This window comes from Stenella coeruleoalba (genome assembly GCF_951394435.1).
Source record: "Stenella coeruleoalba genome assembly, chromosome: 13".
In the NCBI taxonomy this organism is placed as follows: domain Eukaryota; kingdom Metazoa; phylum Chordata; class Mammalia; order Artiodactyla; family Delphinidae; genus Stenella; species Stenella coeruleoalba.
The window spans coordinates 32,525,225-32,544,465 of NC_137159.1; the positions used below are offsets into that span (position 1 = coordinate 32,525,225).

The following is a 19,241-nucleotide window of genomic DNA, read 5'->3' on the forward strand; positions in this document are numbered from 1 at the left end:
AAATATTTTCTATTTTCCTATTTAAGAGGAAAAAAGACCCTTGTTTTTGCTACCTATACTATTATTTCTTAAGAAAATGATTGTTGAAAAGAGCTTGAAAGAATCATTTGTGGGACTTCCCTTGGTGGCGCAGTGGTTAAGAATCCACCTGCCAATGCAAGGGACACGGGTTCGATCCCTGGTCTGGGAAGATCCCACATGCCGCACAGCAACTAGGCCTGTGTACTATAACTACCGAGCCAGCGCTCTAGAGCCCACATGCCACAACTACTGAGCCTTCGCTCTAGAGCCCGTGCTCCACAACAAGAGAAGCTGCCGCAATGAGAAGCCCACGCACCACAATGAAGAGTAGTAGGCCCTGTTCCCCGCAACTAGAGAAAGCCTGCGCACAGCAAAGACGACCCAACGGAGCCAAATAAATAAATAAAATAAAATAAAAATGCCAATCTTTAAAAAAAAAACATTTGCAATAAAATTCTCATTGGCTGGTACAAAACACGATTTCTAATAACTTCTAGACTGATGAGTTTTCTTACATTAATGTTAATTTTTTTTTTTGGAAATTGTAATCCATGGATCGTGATGTTTTCAGAAGTCTATCCTTTGAAAGGCAGTTTTTCTGTTGGATATAAGCCAAAGAATGCCTATTCTCATTAGGCTGAAAAGAATGTCAATGTGCTGAAATTGCTCTGCGTTCACACCTACAAAGTTAATAATCAAAGTGCTCACGGAAGCTTTTTACACAAACCTAGGACTGAAATATGTTAGAATTTCCTGCCATTAACAATTCATATTACTTCCCCAGGAAACAATGAAAATCCGACAACCATATTAAGCAGACACCACTGCAGTCAGGTTCCTGAGATACTGACTGCTCAGCATCATAGGACACTTAGCTCTAGTCAATCAATCACTCCAGTTAACAGGAACACAGAGTGTGTCCTTCACAAACGCTTAAGAGGCAGATGCCACTGTGACTTGGACCAGTTGTCATCTGGCTTGTTAAACTTTAGATCACCAGCATTATGTTGTGGAAGGGGTTCAGGTTTCGAGATCAGAAGAACCGAGTCTAAATTCAAACTACAGTTTACTGGTTATGTGATTCAGGGCAAGTCCTGTGACCAAGTCTCCACTTCCTCATCTGTAAAGCAGGGAAAATACTGCCTACCTCACACAGGGTTGTTTGAAGCATTAAATGAAGTGATGTGCATAAACATTTGTAGGCCATTAAGCATTTTACAGGTGTCAACTATTTTTATAGAAACAGAAATCAATTTTACTTTAAGATAGCCAACAGGGTTTCCCTGGTGGCGCAGGGGTTGAGAATCTGCCTGCCGATGCAGGGGACACGGGTTCGAGCCCTGGTCTGGGAAGATCCCACATGCTGCAGAGCAACTAGGCCCGTGTGCCACAACTACTGAGCCTGCACGTCTGGAGCCTGTGCTCTGCAACAAGACAGGCCGCGACAGTGAGAGCCCTGCGCACCGCGATGGAGAGCGGCCCCCGCTCGCCGCAACTAGAGAAAGCCTGCGTGCAGAAACGAGGACCCAACACAGCCATAAATAAATTAAAAAAAAAAAAAAAGATAGCCAACAATGTCTAAAAATTCTATATGCCAGTAAAAGTAATTGCCAACTAATACTAGAAAGCTGAATTTTTCCTTCAATAATACATATAATTATTATTGTTGAATATTTCCCCAATTGCATTTCACATATTTATAGAATATTTTATAACATTTGCCCATGCATATCCTATTTTTAAAAATCAGTTATTAATAATAAAGCAGAAAGTCTTTTTCATATAACCCTGGGTTAAGGCTAAGTGGCAATACTGTACAGCTCTTTGGGGACATATGAACCTCTGAAATAACTTTCAAGGACAATGCAAAATTCCACCCAGGACTTTTTCCTAATAATGAATGGAAATACTTAGAATTCATTCATAAAAGATTTACATCAACCTTTTCCACAAATAGCATTTTCTGTAACTCAGCAGGCCTCAAAATCCTGTTTTTGGACTTTTTTTAAATCTTTGGGTTCTAAAGATAGACGTATACACCCATAACTACACCAGGTTTTTATGAGCTGTTATATTTTAAAATATACATTTTCGAAAGCATTTCTGGTGTTAATGATATAGACACATGAATAACAAATACCTATCTGAAGGAAGAACACTCAGTAAGAGAAAATAAAAAATGTCTTCAAATTTGCCATGGCCGTAGGGTATCTGGAAAAACAAAGATTTGTATAGCCCAAGGAGAATGAGGGAGAAGGACAAGAAGTCCTGAATGAAGTCAGAGAAGAACTTGTAAGCCATGGGAAAGAGTTTTGTGGGAGGCTATCGGATGATTCTGAGTAAGAAATCAACATGATATGACTTATTTTTAGAGAACTGCTCTGGCTGCTGTGTGGAAAATGAACTATTAAGGGGCAAGAAAAGAAACAAGGATATCAGTTAAGAAGCTACTGCGGTACACCAGGTCAGAGATGACGGTGGTTATGACTAAGACGACTGAAGTAGAGGAAGTAGGAAATGGTCAGGTTCTTAATGTATTTAAAGGTTGAAATGGCAAGAACTGCTGATGGATTGAATGCGTGATGTGAAGAAAAGAGAAGAATCAAGGGCATGTCTTGGTTTGGGGCCTAAACACTATGTGAATGGTGAAGTCATTTACAAAGGTGGAGAACACTTGGGAAAGAGTTGTTTTCATGACCAAAATCAAGAGGTCTGTTTCTGATATAAGTTTGACCTATTTTACAACCAAGTGCAGGCATTTAAACATTTGAGTCTGAAGCCATTACCCTGAATTAGCTCACCTAGGGAATAAACAGAACAGAGAAGGGAAAGGATCAAAGAACTGAACGCTGAGGCTCAGCAATAATTACAGGTGGGAAAAAGGAGACAGCAAAGGCGGCTAAGGAAGAGTAGCCATGAATGTAACTGATCTGACTTTATGAATATGACTATATTTCTCTCTGTTCTAGATTTCCCCACTATTGAATGGAGGCCCCCAGAGCACAAATGATCCAACCTTCTTGTTTTCATGAGGAACTGAAGCCTAGGAAAATCAAACGACATTGAAAGTTTTGCTACAGAACTGGCATAACCATAACTAGAACCTAAGTCTGCTGATTTCAAAACCCATTCTCTCTCCATCATAAAGAGCTACCTAAAGATTAACTGGGCAGTAACAAGAACAGAATAGTATTTATTTTTGTTTACTTCCAAAAATTTGATAACTTAATACCAAACCTACCACTCAAAATTTTAAAATGAACCTAAAGTACTGTTTTACATCAACTTCTATAAAACTGACTAGTATATCAGATGCTCAACATTCACTCAATGAATAAATGATCATACTATATGCTTTTCATTCCAAAATAATTTATCTTGCACTTCTGAAATTCAACACTTATTTTAAAACCTAAAGCAAAAACATGAATCCTATGTTTTCAAATATCTAAGTCTCAAATTTAGGAGAAAAAGGAAAATTAACAAATATGGTCTTTATCAAATACTGAAAGAGTAAGCCAGCATAAAATAAGAGAAAGTAGTCAATCTGCTAATTGAAAATCATTACAATTTACTATCTCTGCCAAGAGAGCTCTGAAAATTTGTATACATGTGCAGTTAACACTAAATATAACAAAGAAAAACAAACATTAATATGAAAGGGAATGTATATTCAAATAAAGGAGAAAGAAAAACAAAACCACAGAAGACACTCCAGCACATTTTGTCAAGGCTATATGACACATTACATGTCAACTAGCAATGTTGTTACTGCTACTTCTTTTTTGTTGCTGTTACTGCTATTTCTAAATGAAGTTAAACAAAAATTTATAGCCAAGTCTCAGGTAAAACTGTGCAGCCAGTGATTAACATTTACTTTAAGATACTTTCTTCTAAGATTGTATTCTTACATATGATTAAAGAACCGTAAGCGTGGCAAGTGATGACAGGTTACTTCCTATATATGCAGATCCTATAAAAATGCGATCAACTTTGATTATTCTTAACTACAAATAAAATAATCGACAGCCTCACATGACTGATTCTGGGAATCTCAACTACGAGGCAATTAGAGTTTCCCTATTAAAACCTACTTATTTTGCCTCAAATAATATAATATGAATTTACACTAAACACACACATTCCTATTTTTTTAATTAAGCAGCTTCTAAAGATCAGTATCTTGTAGTTTAAGGTGTACATTTGCATACAGGATCTATTAAGATAATACTGCAATAACTTGAAACACTTTGAAAATAAAAGAGAAAATAGGAAAAGACTAGATCATAGCTATAAATCTGGATCAACAAATAAAAAAAGATAGTAATTTTAATATCAACGAATTATGCTTGTGGCAAAAACACTTATGTTTTTTCACACTATACAGATCATATTGCAGATTCACTACAATGAGAGCACTTACAGTTGATGACTGATACACTTCCTTATGTCATCCCTCTTAGAAGGTATTATAATTAATATTTTAAAAAAATGGGGCATTGGCTTCTGGAAAACATGAAGGCAACAACACTTTCATTTGTATAATACATGCCTGCCTAAGGTTTTGTAAATCTAAGACAATATACATGTTTGACTTGACATTTTTACACTAAGCTGGTTGAAGATGGATTCTGTTCATTTTAGTGTATATATATTTTAAGTTTAGTGCTTAATTTAACAAATAAGAACAGGAGTAATGCACTGAATAAAATCCTATTATGCACCAGAGGAGGTAGGTCAGAGGCAAGCACAGCAATCACTGGATTATCCTGGACATTAAGTATCTAATGTTCTAATTTAGACAAGTACCTTAAGCTAATCAAATGCATTAAACAGAACAAGTCTTCTGACAGGCTGCAGTGTATAGCGCAAAGGGAAGAAAACTGGTTAAATGAGTGAGATACTGAAAATGATAACAACTAGTTCTTTCAAATTATCATTTTTCAAGTTGATTTAACTTTGTTAGAGTTTTAAAAGTATAATGTCAGAGAAAATATTAATAATGCCTGTAGTTTTAGAAGAAATAAAATTTAATAATTAAAGATCCTTTTTTCAACATCAACCTCCTATATTATATGGGCTATGGGAATCTTTGTTTTACTATAGATTCAGATTCAGAACTTAAGTCTCTCAGACCTCCCAGGAACTCAGCAAATATTTCTTGGGAAAAATCAGCCTTGTGTTTGGAGTTCCTTTAGTTTCTAGACTGTTGTGACAACACCATGAGATCATGATAAGCTGTACTAGCTGATACAGTATAAGATTAAGATTATTTAATGTATTATACAACAGTTGAGATCACCTAGATTTATCAAAACGAGAAACTGACTTGGACACGTTCAAGGGATTAGAAGGTAAGATTGGGAAGCAAACAAATTAAAAGCCAACCTAGTATTTCACTTGAGAGAATACTTGTTTTTACTTGAGAATAATTCTTATCCTGTTTTGTGAAGGCAAATTTTTAAAGATAAAAAGCAAACAAAGATGTTTTAGCCCATGAATTTCATCTCTCTTCCAAATGTGTCAACCACCATGGAATACAGGCTTATCACAACTTTACTTTTAAAACATATATATCTTTACTTTTCTAAATATATTAATTTCTGGCTGATTTCGTGGGTTATTTTATGATCCGTGAGGCTTCAATATTTTTCTTCTATGGCTACAGGAAAAACCTGCCATGCATTTACCTAAAAACTTGCTTTTAAGCAAAAGCTAATTTAGAACATTTTATCATTCTGATACAGTAGGCTTATATTCTAGCGCTATTGAAACAAACATCTAGGACCAAGATGGAGCCGCTCCTGCCTAGGGTGCCATGTCAGCAAACTGAAACTTAAGATAACTTTCAGGTCCCTGTAAATGCTCTGCTTGACCAGAGACACCGTGTATCCAGTCAGCCAATCCCCACAGGCCAAGCCAATTCTCGGCTCTATACTTATTTCTTTGTTCCTTCTCACCCCAAACAAGGTTGACTATGGGGCCCCAGCCAATCAGACATTTTCTATTTTTCTCTTCCTTGTTCTTTATTCTTCATCCTATAAAATCTTCCTGTCTTCTGCCCCATGTTGCACTTCTCCAAATGGAGACTGTCTGTTTCATAAAGTGTTAAAGTTAATTTGTATCACCCAAACTGTCTTCTTTAAATCATTTTTTAACAGCACTAAACAGTATATGGCTAAAAAAATAATTTATTCTTGCAAATCAATATTGTTAAAGAAAAAATAGCTCATAACATTATATCAATTTAGTTATAGAAATGATAAAACATAAATTTACTAGATGTGTTTTTTGCCTAACTAAAAATGATAATGTGACAAGAAAGGATATATAAATATATATCATGCTTCTACAATCTAGTTTCTAGTATCTTGTTGATTTGAAAAATTCACGATTTCTTTAAGGTACTTTATCTGGGTTTTGTTTTTTTTTTTTTTTAACTCCAAAATATTATTTTGCTATGTGGCTAGAAAGGCAAGCACTATCAATACTTTGGAAGCGCTAACAATGGTGGAATCAGGCCACAACACAGAGAAATGCTGGACCGGAGGAGAGAGGAGACTTGGTTTTGAGCTCACTAGCTTTGGAGTCTTAGGCAACTCAATCTTTCTTTGTTTCCATTCCCTTATTTGTAAAACAGTAGTCAGAGTAAGCAATCATATCTAACATTCTCCAAGAGTCTCTCTAAACTGTAATTAAAATTAATGAGGGAGAAAAAAATTTTACGATTTTATCTTCAAGTGGAAACAATGACACCAAGCAGCTCAACAGATGAAAAAGAAAAATACAATATACATACATATAAATATATTTAGATACAGATATGAAAGTTTCTACTAGTACATGTGAGTCACTGGTCTTTGAGTAATTTCTCCTGACTACTCCCTACTCTGCCCCCATTTAAAGAGACTGACGAAATAAAGGCAGCAATTTTTGACATCACTATTCTTAGCAAGGCTTTGCATTTTGTTTTTATTCTCCTTGAGAATAGGCATATTTGTATTTTGCTTCCGAAAAGGGTGCAGGACATCATGGCAGACCGATACTCTTGTTTTAACAACTAGAAAAGAAACCCTTGATAAATGGTTAAAAATATATTTATGAGAGAATTGTGGGAGCAACGAGAATTTTATATTATCTAAAATTCCAAAGAGGAAAAAGTCCTTCCTAGGTGAGCTGACAATAACTGGCTCCTTTCTTCCGTAGAAGCCTTTGACGATTCTTAGTGTGGGCTAAGGATAAGATTTGGACCAAGTGGAGGCACACTATCTTAGGAAAGAGAAATTAGTACAGCTTATCATGATCTCATGGTGTTGTCACAACAGTCTAGAAACTTAAAGGAACCCCAAACACAAGGCTGATTTTTCCCAAGAAATATTTGCTGAGTTCCTGGGAGGTCTGAGAGGCTTAAGTTCTGAATCTGAATCTTCAAAAAGGCAGAGTGAAATGTCTAACTCAGGTAGTGTTTCAGAGACAAAGTACTACTAGAAGTAAGAGATCTGTAACAAACACATAACTAGCTTCTAACAATCAATTATGAGGAAATACAAGGGAACATAATGAATGACAATTTGGTAATGCAATCAGCAAAATACAGACTAAGGGATACTCCTCAGTACAAATGGTCAGCTTTCTTACACAAATATATTGCAAGGGAAAAAACAAAGAGGAACCTATTGATTAAATAACTTAAGAAACATGGCCACTTTTTGTCATACATGGACCTTAACTGGATCTGGATGCAAAGATACAAAAGGAAAAAAAAATATTATGAGACTGTAAGGGAATTGGGATACCTGACAGAATATTGAGATATTAAAGATTTATTTAATAATGGTATCATAGTATTGGGTTGGCCAAAAAGCTCCTTCGGTGTTTAAAGTAAAACTAAAAGACGGATTTTTCATTTTCACCAAGAACCTTACTGAACAACATATTCGCCGTTTTGTTCCACTACCATCTGCCAGTTTCCAGGCAACTTCATAATTCTACCTTCTCAAAACCTTTTATCTTTTTGAGCAAAGAACTGTTCCAGGTGCCTTTTACAGTCTTCCAGGGAACTGAAATTTTTTCCATTAAGAGAATTTTGTAAAGACCGAAATAAGTGGAAATCTGAAGGTGCAATGACTGGTGAATATGGCAGATGAATCAGGACTTCCCAGCCAAGCTCTAACAGTTCTTGCCTGGTCATCAAAGAAACGTGCAGTCATGTATTATCCTGAAGGAAGATTATGTGTTTTCTGTTGACTAATTCCGGATGCTTTTTGTCGAGTGCTGTTTTCAGTTGGTCTAATTGGGAGCAGTACTTGTTTGAATTAATCATTTGGGTTTCCGGAAGGTGCTCATAATAGAGGACTCTCACCATATACACAACATCACCTTCTTTGGATGAAGACCAGCCTTTGGTGTGGTTGGTGGTGGTTCATTTCACTTGACCCACGATCTCTTCCGTCCCACATTATTGTACAGTATCCACTGTACAAAAAAAAGTGTACAATGTACACTTTTCATTGCCCGTCACAATTTGTTTTAAAAACGAAACGTTTTTGTTACGTTTAAGTAGAGAATTGCACGCGGAAATATGGTCAAGGAGGATTTTTTCGCTTAACTTACGTGGAACCCGAATAAGGTGACATATGGTCACCTTATCTTTGATTAAGGAGGCAAGAATATACAATGGAGCTCAATATCAAAAAAAAAACTACCCTATCAAAAAATGGGCAGAAGATCTAAATAGGCATTTCAGCGAAGAAGACATACAGATGGCCAAGAGGCACATGAAAAGATGTTCAACATCACTAATTATTAGAGAAATGCAAAGCAAAACTACAATGAGGTATCTATCACCTCACACCAGTCAGAATAGCCGTCACCAAAACATCTACAAACAATAAATGCTGGAGAGGGTGTGGAGAAAAGGGAACCCTTCTGCACTGTTGGTGGGAATGTAAATTCAGCCACTATGGAGAACAGTATGGAGTATGGAGGTTCCTTAAAAAACTAAAAATAGAGCTACCATATGACCCAGCAATCCCACTACTGGGCATATATCCTGCCTTCTTATTGAAAACCAAATCATAGAAATAGCAACAATTTCAAAAACGGCAGTAGGTTCAGTAACCTGTATTCCAAAATTATCTAAGAAAGACAGTTGTCTAGAATTAAAGCTCTCTAAGAATGGAATCCTACTTCTTTCTTTGGTGGTTTGATTTATTTCAAGTTCATTCATTCATTCAACAAAGTTGCAGATAAAAAAGTCCTTACTGGAGGGACTTCCCTGGTGGTCCAGTGGTAAAGAATCTGCCTTCCAATGCAGGCTTCAATCCCTGGTCAGGGAACTAAGGTCCTACATGCCGCGGGGCAACTAAGCCCACACGCCATAACCACTGAGCTTGCGCTCCTCAATGAGAGCCCACGTACTGCAAACTACAGAGCCCACGCGCTCTGTACCCTGCGTGCCACAACTACAGAGCCCACACACCCTGGAGCCTGAGCACCACAACTAGAGAGAGAAAACCCGTACTCTACAACTAGAGAAGCCCGTGTGCCACAACGAAGAGCCCACACTGCAACAAAAGATCCCGTACGCCTCAACAAATACCCCAATGCTGCAACTAAAACCCAATGCAGCCAAAAAAATAAACAAAATAAATAAATTAATTAAAAAAAGAAATAAAGATGCTTAAAAAAAAAAGTCTTACTGTCAAGGAACTTACTGTCTGGAGGAGAAGCCAATCCAGGGAAGAACTAAACACAATCTCATGAGATAAATACTACTGTGCATGATACAGACGAGTACAAGATGCTATGGAAGGAGAGAGGGGAGGTACTGTTTCCTTTCAGGATTGAGTTTCATGTGCTGGCAAGAATGGTGGCCTGGTGGGCGTTGAGGGAGGCAGAGATAACATCCTGAATTGATTTATGTCAAACTAAGGAGTCTGGATAGAAGGTATAATGAGGTAGCACTGACAGCTTTTAAATTATCTGATTTACACTTTAGAAAGTTAGAAATGAGGAAAAATTTTAGGCATTTATAATGTTAGTAACTTCAACAATTTAGAATTATCTAAAAGAAACATTACAATCCTACCTATTAACAAAATGAAAACCTATTATCTATGGAAGTTTAAAAACTAAAAGTTAAAGGCTTGAGATGAGAAGCTTGCCTGCAGTTTCTCCTGAATAAGTAACAGAGATTAAGCAGAAAAGGAGTATAACCAAACACTTCAGGTTTACGTACCTATAACAAGATGCTCCATAGGGACATTCGGGCCGGTCATCAGCCTCACCTTGACACGTGATGTGTACACCTCCATAATCACTATCACCAGGGTGACTGAAGTGTTGAAAATGGACAGGATTCTTCCTATGAGAGTGATAAACATACTGTCAGAAAAAAAGAATTAATAGGATATAGTAGACTTCTAGATAAACTAGAAAAAAATAATTAATAGGATATAGCAGGAAACCAAACAATACACATTTGATTATTCTAGAACGTGAACCAACATGCTACATGACATTTAGTCAGTGCGGAACTCTCATGGTAGCAAATTAAATTTCTGGTGACATGGGGAAGACCATGAATGTCAACGGACAATCTGAAAACAGTACTTTATATAGGCTATATACAACAGAATATACAGGATAATATAAATAGTATCAGCATACAGAGCTTTTAATTAAAGACTTTTAATAAAGTGAACACATCTATACTCCCTCTGCTAAGATAAATAACAATATTACCAACATTCTAGAAGCCCTGCATGTCCCCTTCGAATCATTAAACCCATTTTACTACCCAAAGCTAACCACTATCCTGTCATCTGCAACAGTGTTTCTCAAACTTTTCAGTCTCAGGAAAAAAACTATTAAAACTCCAGAGAACTTTTATTTATGTGAGTTATTTAACCTATTAGAAATTAAAAATGAGAAATTTTTAAAATAAATTTACTTTATAATAGTAATAAACCCTTTACATATTATGATAAATAGCACATCTTAATGTAAATACCTACTTTCCAAACAAATTCGTGGAGACATTGTTTTATACTTTGGAAATTTCTTTAATGTCTGGCTTAAAAAAGGGCATCCGAATTCTCCTATCTGCTTCTGCATTCAATCATTAACACAAATCATGTAGCCTCTGGGAATACTGTACACTTGTGAGTGAGAGAATCAGAGTGAAAAAGGCACACACACACAAAGTATTATTATGAAAATGGTTTTGGCCCAACAGGTTTCCTAAAAGCATCTCGGGGACCAGGACCTGCAAGGGCCTCTGGAACATACTTTCAGAAGCAATGTTACGAACAACATATTAGTTTTTCCTGTATTTGAATTAAAATGGAAATATGTAGTATGTACTTCTTTGAGAATGACTTTTTATGTTTGTATGATTACTCCACATTACTGCATGTAACAGTAGTATACTTTTATTACTGTGTAACATTCCACTGTATGAAAGTGCTACAATTTATTTGTCCATTCTACTATTAATAGACTTTTGGATTCATTCTAGTTATTGGCTTTTATAAATAATACTGCTGTGAACATTCTACTTTTGGCGTACTGTTAGAAGTAATAAACTAATTCAGCAAAGTTGGAGGATACAAAAATCAACACCCAAAAACCAGTTGTGTTCCTATATACTTGCAATGAACAATCCCGAAAGGAAATTAAGAAAACAATTCAATTTACAATAACATTTAAAAATAAAATAGCAAATAAACTTAAGGAGGTGAACGACATACACAGGTTTAATTTCTATTAAAGAAGACACAAATAAATGGAAAGACATCCCATGTTCATGGAATGGAAGACTTAATACTGTTAAGATGTAAATACTACCCCAGGCAATCTACAGATTTAAAGCAATCCCTATTAAAATCCCAATGACATTTTTTTGCAGAAATAGAAAAATCCATCCTAAAATTCATGTGAAATCTCAAGGGACCTCAAATGGACAAAACAATCCTGAAAAAGTTGAAGGTTTCACACTTCCTGATTTCAAAACTTATTACAAAACTACAGTTATCAAAACAGTGTTGTACTAACATAAAGACAGGCATATAATATAGACACATGGAAGAAAACAGACAGCCCAAAATAAACTCTTGCTTATATGGTCAAATGATTTTTCAACAAAGTTGCCAAGATCATTCCAAAAGGAAAGAATACTCTTTTCAACAAATGGTGCTGGAAAAAGAGGATATTCACATGCAAAAGAATGAAGTTGGACCCTTCCCTTACACCATATACAAAATTAACTCAAAATGTATCCAAGACATAAAAGTAAGACCTAAAATATAAAACTTCTAGAAGAAAACAGGGGGAAAGCTTCATGACATTGGATTTGTCAAAGATTTCTTGCCAAATGCAAAGGCAAGAAATGTAAAAGTTGCCTAAGTTCCATGAGACTGCCCCAAACTCTGCCTGTCCTCTTAGCCCTCAGTCTGAAACACTAAAAAATTGGCAAATGTCACAAGAGAAAAAGAAGCCTCAAGGTCCTGACTGCCTCTAATGTTCTCAAGCGTGAGTGTTCCGCTTTGCTAGTTGTTTTCAGTGGGAGCTTTGGTCCTCAATAAGACACATCACCTTTACTAGAGACAAAACGCTTATTTTATAGACTATTAACTCATAATTTATATGACCTTATGGAGATAAAATCTACAAGTTTTAATTAAGGTATAAATTTCTTACAAGTTAATAAGAGACATTTCAATTTCTATCCAATTTTTAAAGGCAGTTTACTAATGGAATCAGATGCTATTAAACAGAAAAACTATATGGCCCCAAAAGAACAAAATTTTCAAAAAGAATTTTTTGGAAGCAACAGTTTCTATAAAGTTAAATGCTATTTTGTTGTTTTTTTGCTTCACAAAGGATTGAAATAAGATGTGACTGCTTTAGACAGGTTGAATTTGAAGTGCCTGTGATTTAAGTGGTGATTATCTGGATCTAAAATTTAGTACAGAAATCTGTGTTGGAGATACAGACTTGGGAGTTAATACCATAACATCAAGGGAGTGAATAAGACTACCCCTGAGCAATAATTTTCTATTAAGACAGAACATGTAAATAAATAATTAGAAATAAATGATTAGATAGTAAATATCAGATCTAATATCAAATATTAGAAAGTGTACGAGGAAATGTTGTGTAGAATAGAAGATGACCAATTTAGGGAAGAATGAACATGTTAGAAAAGGGCTAAGAAAGGAACTGAATGTGTCTTTAAGCAGGACAGGAGACAGGAAAAGGGAACAACACATCCAAAGGACCTAACAACAGCATGACAGCATGGTGCATCCAAAGAATTACTGGGAGTTCAGGGTCTTCTAGGCTATGCTAAGAAATCTGGCCTTTAGCCACTGAAGGATTCTGTAAAGGAGAGTAAAACTGTCAGATTTTTTTCTCTCTCTTCTTTTTTACCTTTGTTTTTATTTTCTTAGCCAGATCGTTCAGGCAACAATGAGGAAGGAATGTGAACCTGACGGAAAGTTTGGAGACTTAGGAGATTATTCACTTGTCCCAGAGAGATCATTGCATGAGCTAAAGCAGTAGCACTGAGGCTGGAGAAAAGATACATTTAACTAATTGTTAAGATGCATGTATATAACAAGAACTCAATATAGGTTATTTTTCCCCCTTTGTTACAAATACAAACATTTTGTTTTCAAGATTTCAGTGGCAAATATTTCTCAGGTATTAATTATGTATATCAAAATTAGTGAAGAAGTAAAAAAAACTATTCATAAGCTATGACTGGTTAAAACTAACGTGTATCATCATCAAATACGTATGAATTCATTATGATCTTGATAAAACATTCAATCACATTTAACAAAGACAAGTACCAGCCAAACACTGTTATGGACTGAATTGCGTTCCCTACTCCCAAATTTATATGTTCAAGTCCTAACCCCTAATGTGACTATATTTGGAGACAGAGCCTTTAAAGAGATAATTCAGATTAAATAAGGTCATGAGGGTAGGGCTTTAATCCAAAATGACTGATGTCCTTATAAGATGAGGAAGAGACTCCAAAGATGTGCATGTACAGAGAAAAGGCCATGTGAGGACGACATGAGAAGGCACTGTCTGCAAGCCAAGGAGAGAGCCTGCAGGAGAAACCCAACCTGCCAACACCTTGATCATAGGCTTTCAGCCTCCAGAACTGTGAGATAATAAATTTCTGCTGTTTAAACCACCCAATCTGTGGCATTTTGTTATAGCAGCTCTCGTGAACTGATACAGATACCAAACAGGATTTTTCAAAAATCCAAAATAATAGAAGGTTTATATACTTCCATTTCACAAGTTTATAAATTATGTTCCATATGCAGGACTAAGGCCATTGCAAATAGACAAAATTGTGAATAAACGCATAAATTATAATGGTTGAAATTGAAAAATATAATTATTCAGGTGTTATAATGGCACTGCATTTTAAAGAGAGATACAATGAATGAGAAATTAACAGAATATGTGATATAAATATGCTATTGAATAGAAGACAAACTGCACTAGAATGTACTGATAAGATACTTGGTTTGATAAGTTGGAATGGCAAAGAAATACTTCTGAAATAGGGCTAGGTAATTATAAACATGCTAGAATAAACAGAAACTATAGCCTAAAACTAATTCACAAAGCATGAAATTAGAAAATATGGTACAGTGTTATCAAATGAAGTAAGTATAGGAGTAACCAATCAATCCAGAAAATATATATTTAGTTGTTTCAGAAGGCATCACGGTGACTCAGAAGCACCATTAGAAAAATATAAAGGAAAATGCACAAATATAAGATGCTTAAGCACAACTTAGAATTCTCTTGAGAGTTATACTGTATACAGCAACTATTTATGAAGGCATCTTTCCAACAGCTAAATAAGACATTACATAAGCAGGTATTTTGATCTGAGTGATTCTGTTTTCAAGTCTGGATTCCCCAGTTCAGATCCCTGTATTAATCAGCATATCTACAATGAAACATTTAATTCCCCACAATATTTTAAAAGCCTCTAGCAGGATTTGCTAGAATGCATACTGAGAAAGTGCAAACCAGGAGAAACATGATAAAGCTCCTAACCTTTAGGCCAATGGGTTTTATTAGGCTTTTAACACACTATAGCATGTATCTACATAGCTGTTATGCTGTTGAAATAATGGAATTATATGCTAGCTGTAATTTCACTTCATACCTGTAGCAGTTTGCCCCATACATGCAGGATGTCCTCTTGACCTTGTTTTCTTCAGAACCCTGTGGAACTGAATCAGCTGCCTTTGCATGCAAAGTTTCAGGATTGGAGGGATCAGAGCCAGACTCAGGATGAGATCTTTCAGGCTCGTCATGGAAGGACTTGCCTTGGGCACTCAAACAACTCTCAGAACAACTCCTCGCCTTGCTGTCTTTATTTGGTGTTCCCTTAGTGGTGATTTTATGTTCAGGAACCTTACCAAGTTCCTCTACTGGGATTTCATTTCTCTGTGCATTAGTCTTCATGTTATTTACCTCTGTGTTATCTAACGTGATTGCAGAAAATGACTGTGACATTTCCTATAACACAAATCAGAAAGTAAATAATAAAGCATGTTTCAAAAGAAATATGTAAATTTAAGCATAAAAGCGTGAAACTACAAGATTCATGCAATATGTATATTTTAAAACTTTAAGATTCACATTTTAAAGTTATTAAAAATACCATTATCTCTGTCTCTAATTTAATAACTTTGAAATGGTCTACCGTTATCAGAAAAGGAACTTATAGCTGTATCAAACCTTTACAATCGTGTCAAACATTCAGTGACAAATAACCAGAAAAATACAAACGAAACATAAGAGAACACAACAGTTGCTTTCATTTGAATATAATCTTTCCCAAAAAACCTACTAGGCTCTTAAATTTCCTGTTCAAGAATGTGTCACACTCTTATGCCCTGTTCTTATAATTTCTTATAAGTTACTGTAATACTTTATTTCTACCCTCTAAATATAATCATGATTTTTTTCCTACAGCTGCATGATGAAATTGCTCCGCCTTCACAGAAAAATTTGCATTAAGTTATGAGCAACTTAGAAAATAAATGATTCCTTTGAAGTGGTAGGAATAACAGTTTCAGTTTAACCAATTAAAGGCATCTTGAATCAAGTAAATATTCTCATTAGCACTACAGAACCTTTTTTAATGTGTACTTACCACCAGTAAGTACAATGAGTAAGCCTAGTCTTACCCTATTAAAAATGACCTATTAATTTCTTATACTTCCTGTGGAATGAAAACATTGCTCAGATAAACCCCAGTCCTCCTGGTAAGGATGTGATGACCATGTACTAGATACATGTGAATGTTCACTCCCATGTATAACTAAGAACTCATGTATGCTGGCTGTCTTCTGGGAAAAGCTGGTTTTAATGTTATGTGATATCCAACAGCTCAAATTTCTTGAGAAAGTATCAGCATGACTTTTTTTTAGACTAATTACTTAGGTGTTTTGATAGTTTTTTCTTTTCTAACACAGTATGCCAACTTTAAAATGTTATCCAAACTGACTAAAGACCTTGCAAAAAGAACCTAGATCTAATCATGGCTCTCGTATAGTAGGTAAAAGATAACCAATCGTGTGACTACCTCTTGGAGCTGGCCCTCAGGTGGTGGCATTCATGCCACATCGCGCTAACATATACACTATTTCCTCCGAAGCTGCTCAAGTACACCCCAATCTCATCTCCCTCTGCTATAGGACCAACTAACACATGCCAGGATCTGGACCTGGGGGTGGGTGGGGTAACAGAGCAATTCTGATCCACCTCCCCACTTGGCAGTCCCCACACTGGGTTAACTCTCACCAATTTTCTTTTTTTCTGTTCAGACAGTAATGGGGTAAGTCAGCAAATCCACTGGCTAAGCAGGTCCAATAAAATGTCAGTCTCTTCTTCCTGTTGGCATCTCGAAATGCCACAATAAATTCTCTTAGAGCACACCTCTTCTCTTGATTTTAGAAAGGGAGAAAATAACTTCTTCCCCCAAACACAGCCCTCTCCCAGATCTTAAAACCTCCTTGTCTCTCAGTTCTCTTTGTATAAAGCCTGAGGGTGGAACAGTGAATACTTCTCACCCCTTTCAATAAGCCCCACAGGGAAAGTCTAGCTCTCACTGCTGGGGTGCTCTTTTCAAACATGAGATACTTAACAGTACTTCTGTCCTCAGTGTTGGGCCTCAGCAACAGTTTTGTTGACAATAGGGAAAAATATCCCATTCAACGTCCTGTCACATTTAGTATAGGGGAAAAAATACAACACAACTAGGGAAATGGTTAAATAAAGTAGAATACATTCTTACCATGAAACACTGTGCAGAGGTTGAGAAGAATGAGGTAGATCTATATATATATCTCTAAGGATTTTTTAAATTAAACAATATATATATACTATGATTCCATCTAGCTTGTAAAAAAAAATTCCCTATATATCTATGTGAGTACTTACTTGTGTAAATCCACATGAAAAGATTTAGAAGGATGCAAACTGAAATACCAGTAGGCAATAAGACTGAAGGATGAGGCAAATCAAGATTTTCATTTTACTTCACATGCGTCTGAATAGTCTAATTTTTGACAATAAGCATCTACTATATTACCACTTAAAAAATGAAAAGCAAACCAAAGAAATGAAATAAAAGATATGAAGTGTAAAGCATCATATTTCAACTCCCTCTACTTCCATGAAATGTAAAGAAGGATTTGTTTTTTTAATATTTTCACAAGGAATATGTTGAACATGTTAATTTATTCCAAAAGAGAAAGGAGTAATAAAGTCACAGATATCAATACTATGGATCAGGGGTTCTCAAATATTTTAAGAGGCATAAAAACTGGAATTCATAATGTTCTTTATGGAACTCCATGAAATATTGATATTCAGTAGGCCCCTGGCATTTAACATTCGTGGTTTCAATTATTCATAAACGGTCTCAAAAATCTATTACATGCAGTATTTTGTAAGTTTGCTGAGACATAAATTCGTACTGTGCCAATTATAAAACTCATGAGCCAGAGCAAGTCACTGAACTGGCAAATGAGAGAAGAGGAAAGATGGAGGGTGCTCTGTGCTGGAAGAAGTAGGGGAAGGCAGAGCTCCACATTTTATGGTACCCACATGGCTTATGTCCTAGATGAGATGAAAATGTGAAGAATGAAGTGTGGCAGGCTAGAGATTCATGACAGAAGAGGCAGATCTACACTTTATAAAAATACATGCTAGAGACCTCAGGGATCGGGGAGCATGGAGCTAATGGAAGGTGGCCCTGGTGCTTGAAGGTGGCTAAAATGCACCATATTAAGGCTATTAAAGTAGCCTCTTAACTTGCCCAATAAGCCCTTCCTTGTCCCTCAACCATCTGAAGTTGTTTTTTTTTTTTGGCCCCGCCATGCAGCCTGTAGGATCTTAGCTCCCCAACCAGGGACTGAACCAGTGCCCATGGCAATGAAAGCACAGACTCTTAACCACTGGACTGCCAGGGAATTCCCCATCTGAAGTTTTAATACACTACAAGGGACAGGATAAAGAACTTTCCCCGATACAAGTTCAATGAAGTAATTTGTTGTTGTTTCCAAGCTGCCCTTGGAAAGAATGTCTGTGCTAATAAATTGCCTTAAAAGTCCTGCATCAATCCCATTAGCACCCACATGCTAAGGACTAAAAAATCCTAAACTCCAGCCCCAGCCTCACTCTTGAGCTTCAAACTCATATACTCAACCACCAGCTAGACATTCCTTCCTCAATATTCTATGCAACTCAAACTCAAAATGTCAAAATTGAAATCCTCCCTCTGTATTCTGGCCATAGTTTTGGCCAACATAATTTATCTATTCATTCTAGCCAGAACCTTGGAAGTCTATCTTTCATTTCTTCTTTCCTTCACTTTCCCCAGATCTAAGCAACTAGTGCTGCAGCTTGTTTCTTAAATATTTCTCTAATCCAATGCCTTTGCATCATTCTTCATGTCAGTGCCTTGGGTCAGATTCTCTTCATTTCATGACACTGTCAATGCCCTTATCCCCCATTTTTATCTTATTCTCTTCCAATCTCTCCTCTGAAGAGCTGGCTTATGTAGTCCTCCTCAAGGCTCCCATAAAAATCAATGTGTTGTCACTTTATTTTAGGATTTGAATCATGTCCCCCATAAGACTATTTGCTTCTTATCAACTATATCT

General features: G+C 36.1%; 1 protein-coding gene across 3 annotated transcripts in view; it reads right to left on the reverse strand.

Annotated features, from left to right (window-relative positions):
• Nucleotides 1-19,241, reverse strand: part of APLF (aprataxin and PNKP like factor) — an 85,241-nt gene that overhangs the window by 12,888 nt on the left and 53,112 nt on the right. For all 3 annotated transcript variants that reach the window (XR_013831000.1, XR_013831001.1, XM_079940604.1), the window contains exons 7-8: nucleotides 15,230-15,585; nucleotides 10,262-10,387 (exon numbers count right to left, since the gene is read on the reverse strand). Coding sequence is in view for 1 of the 3 variants with exons in the window: in XM_079940604.1 (XP_079796730.1) it covers nucleotides 10,262-10,387; nucleotides 15,230-15,585 (482 nt within the window). In the remaining 2 variants the exon portion in view is untranslated. The remainder of the gene's footprint in view (nucleotides 1-10,261; nucleotides 10,388-15,229; nucleotides 15,586-19,241) is intronic.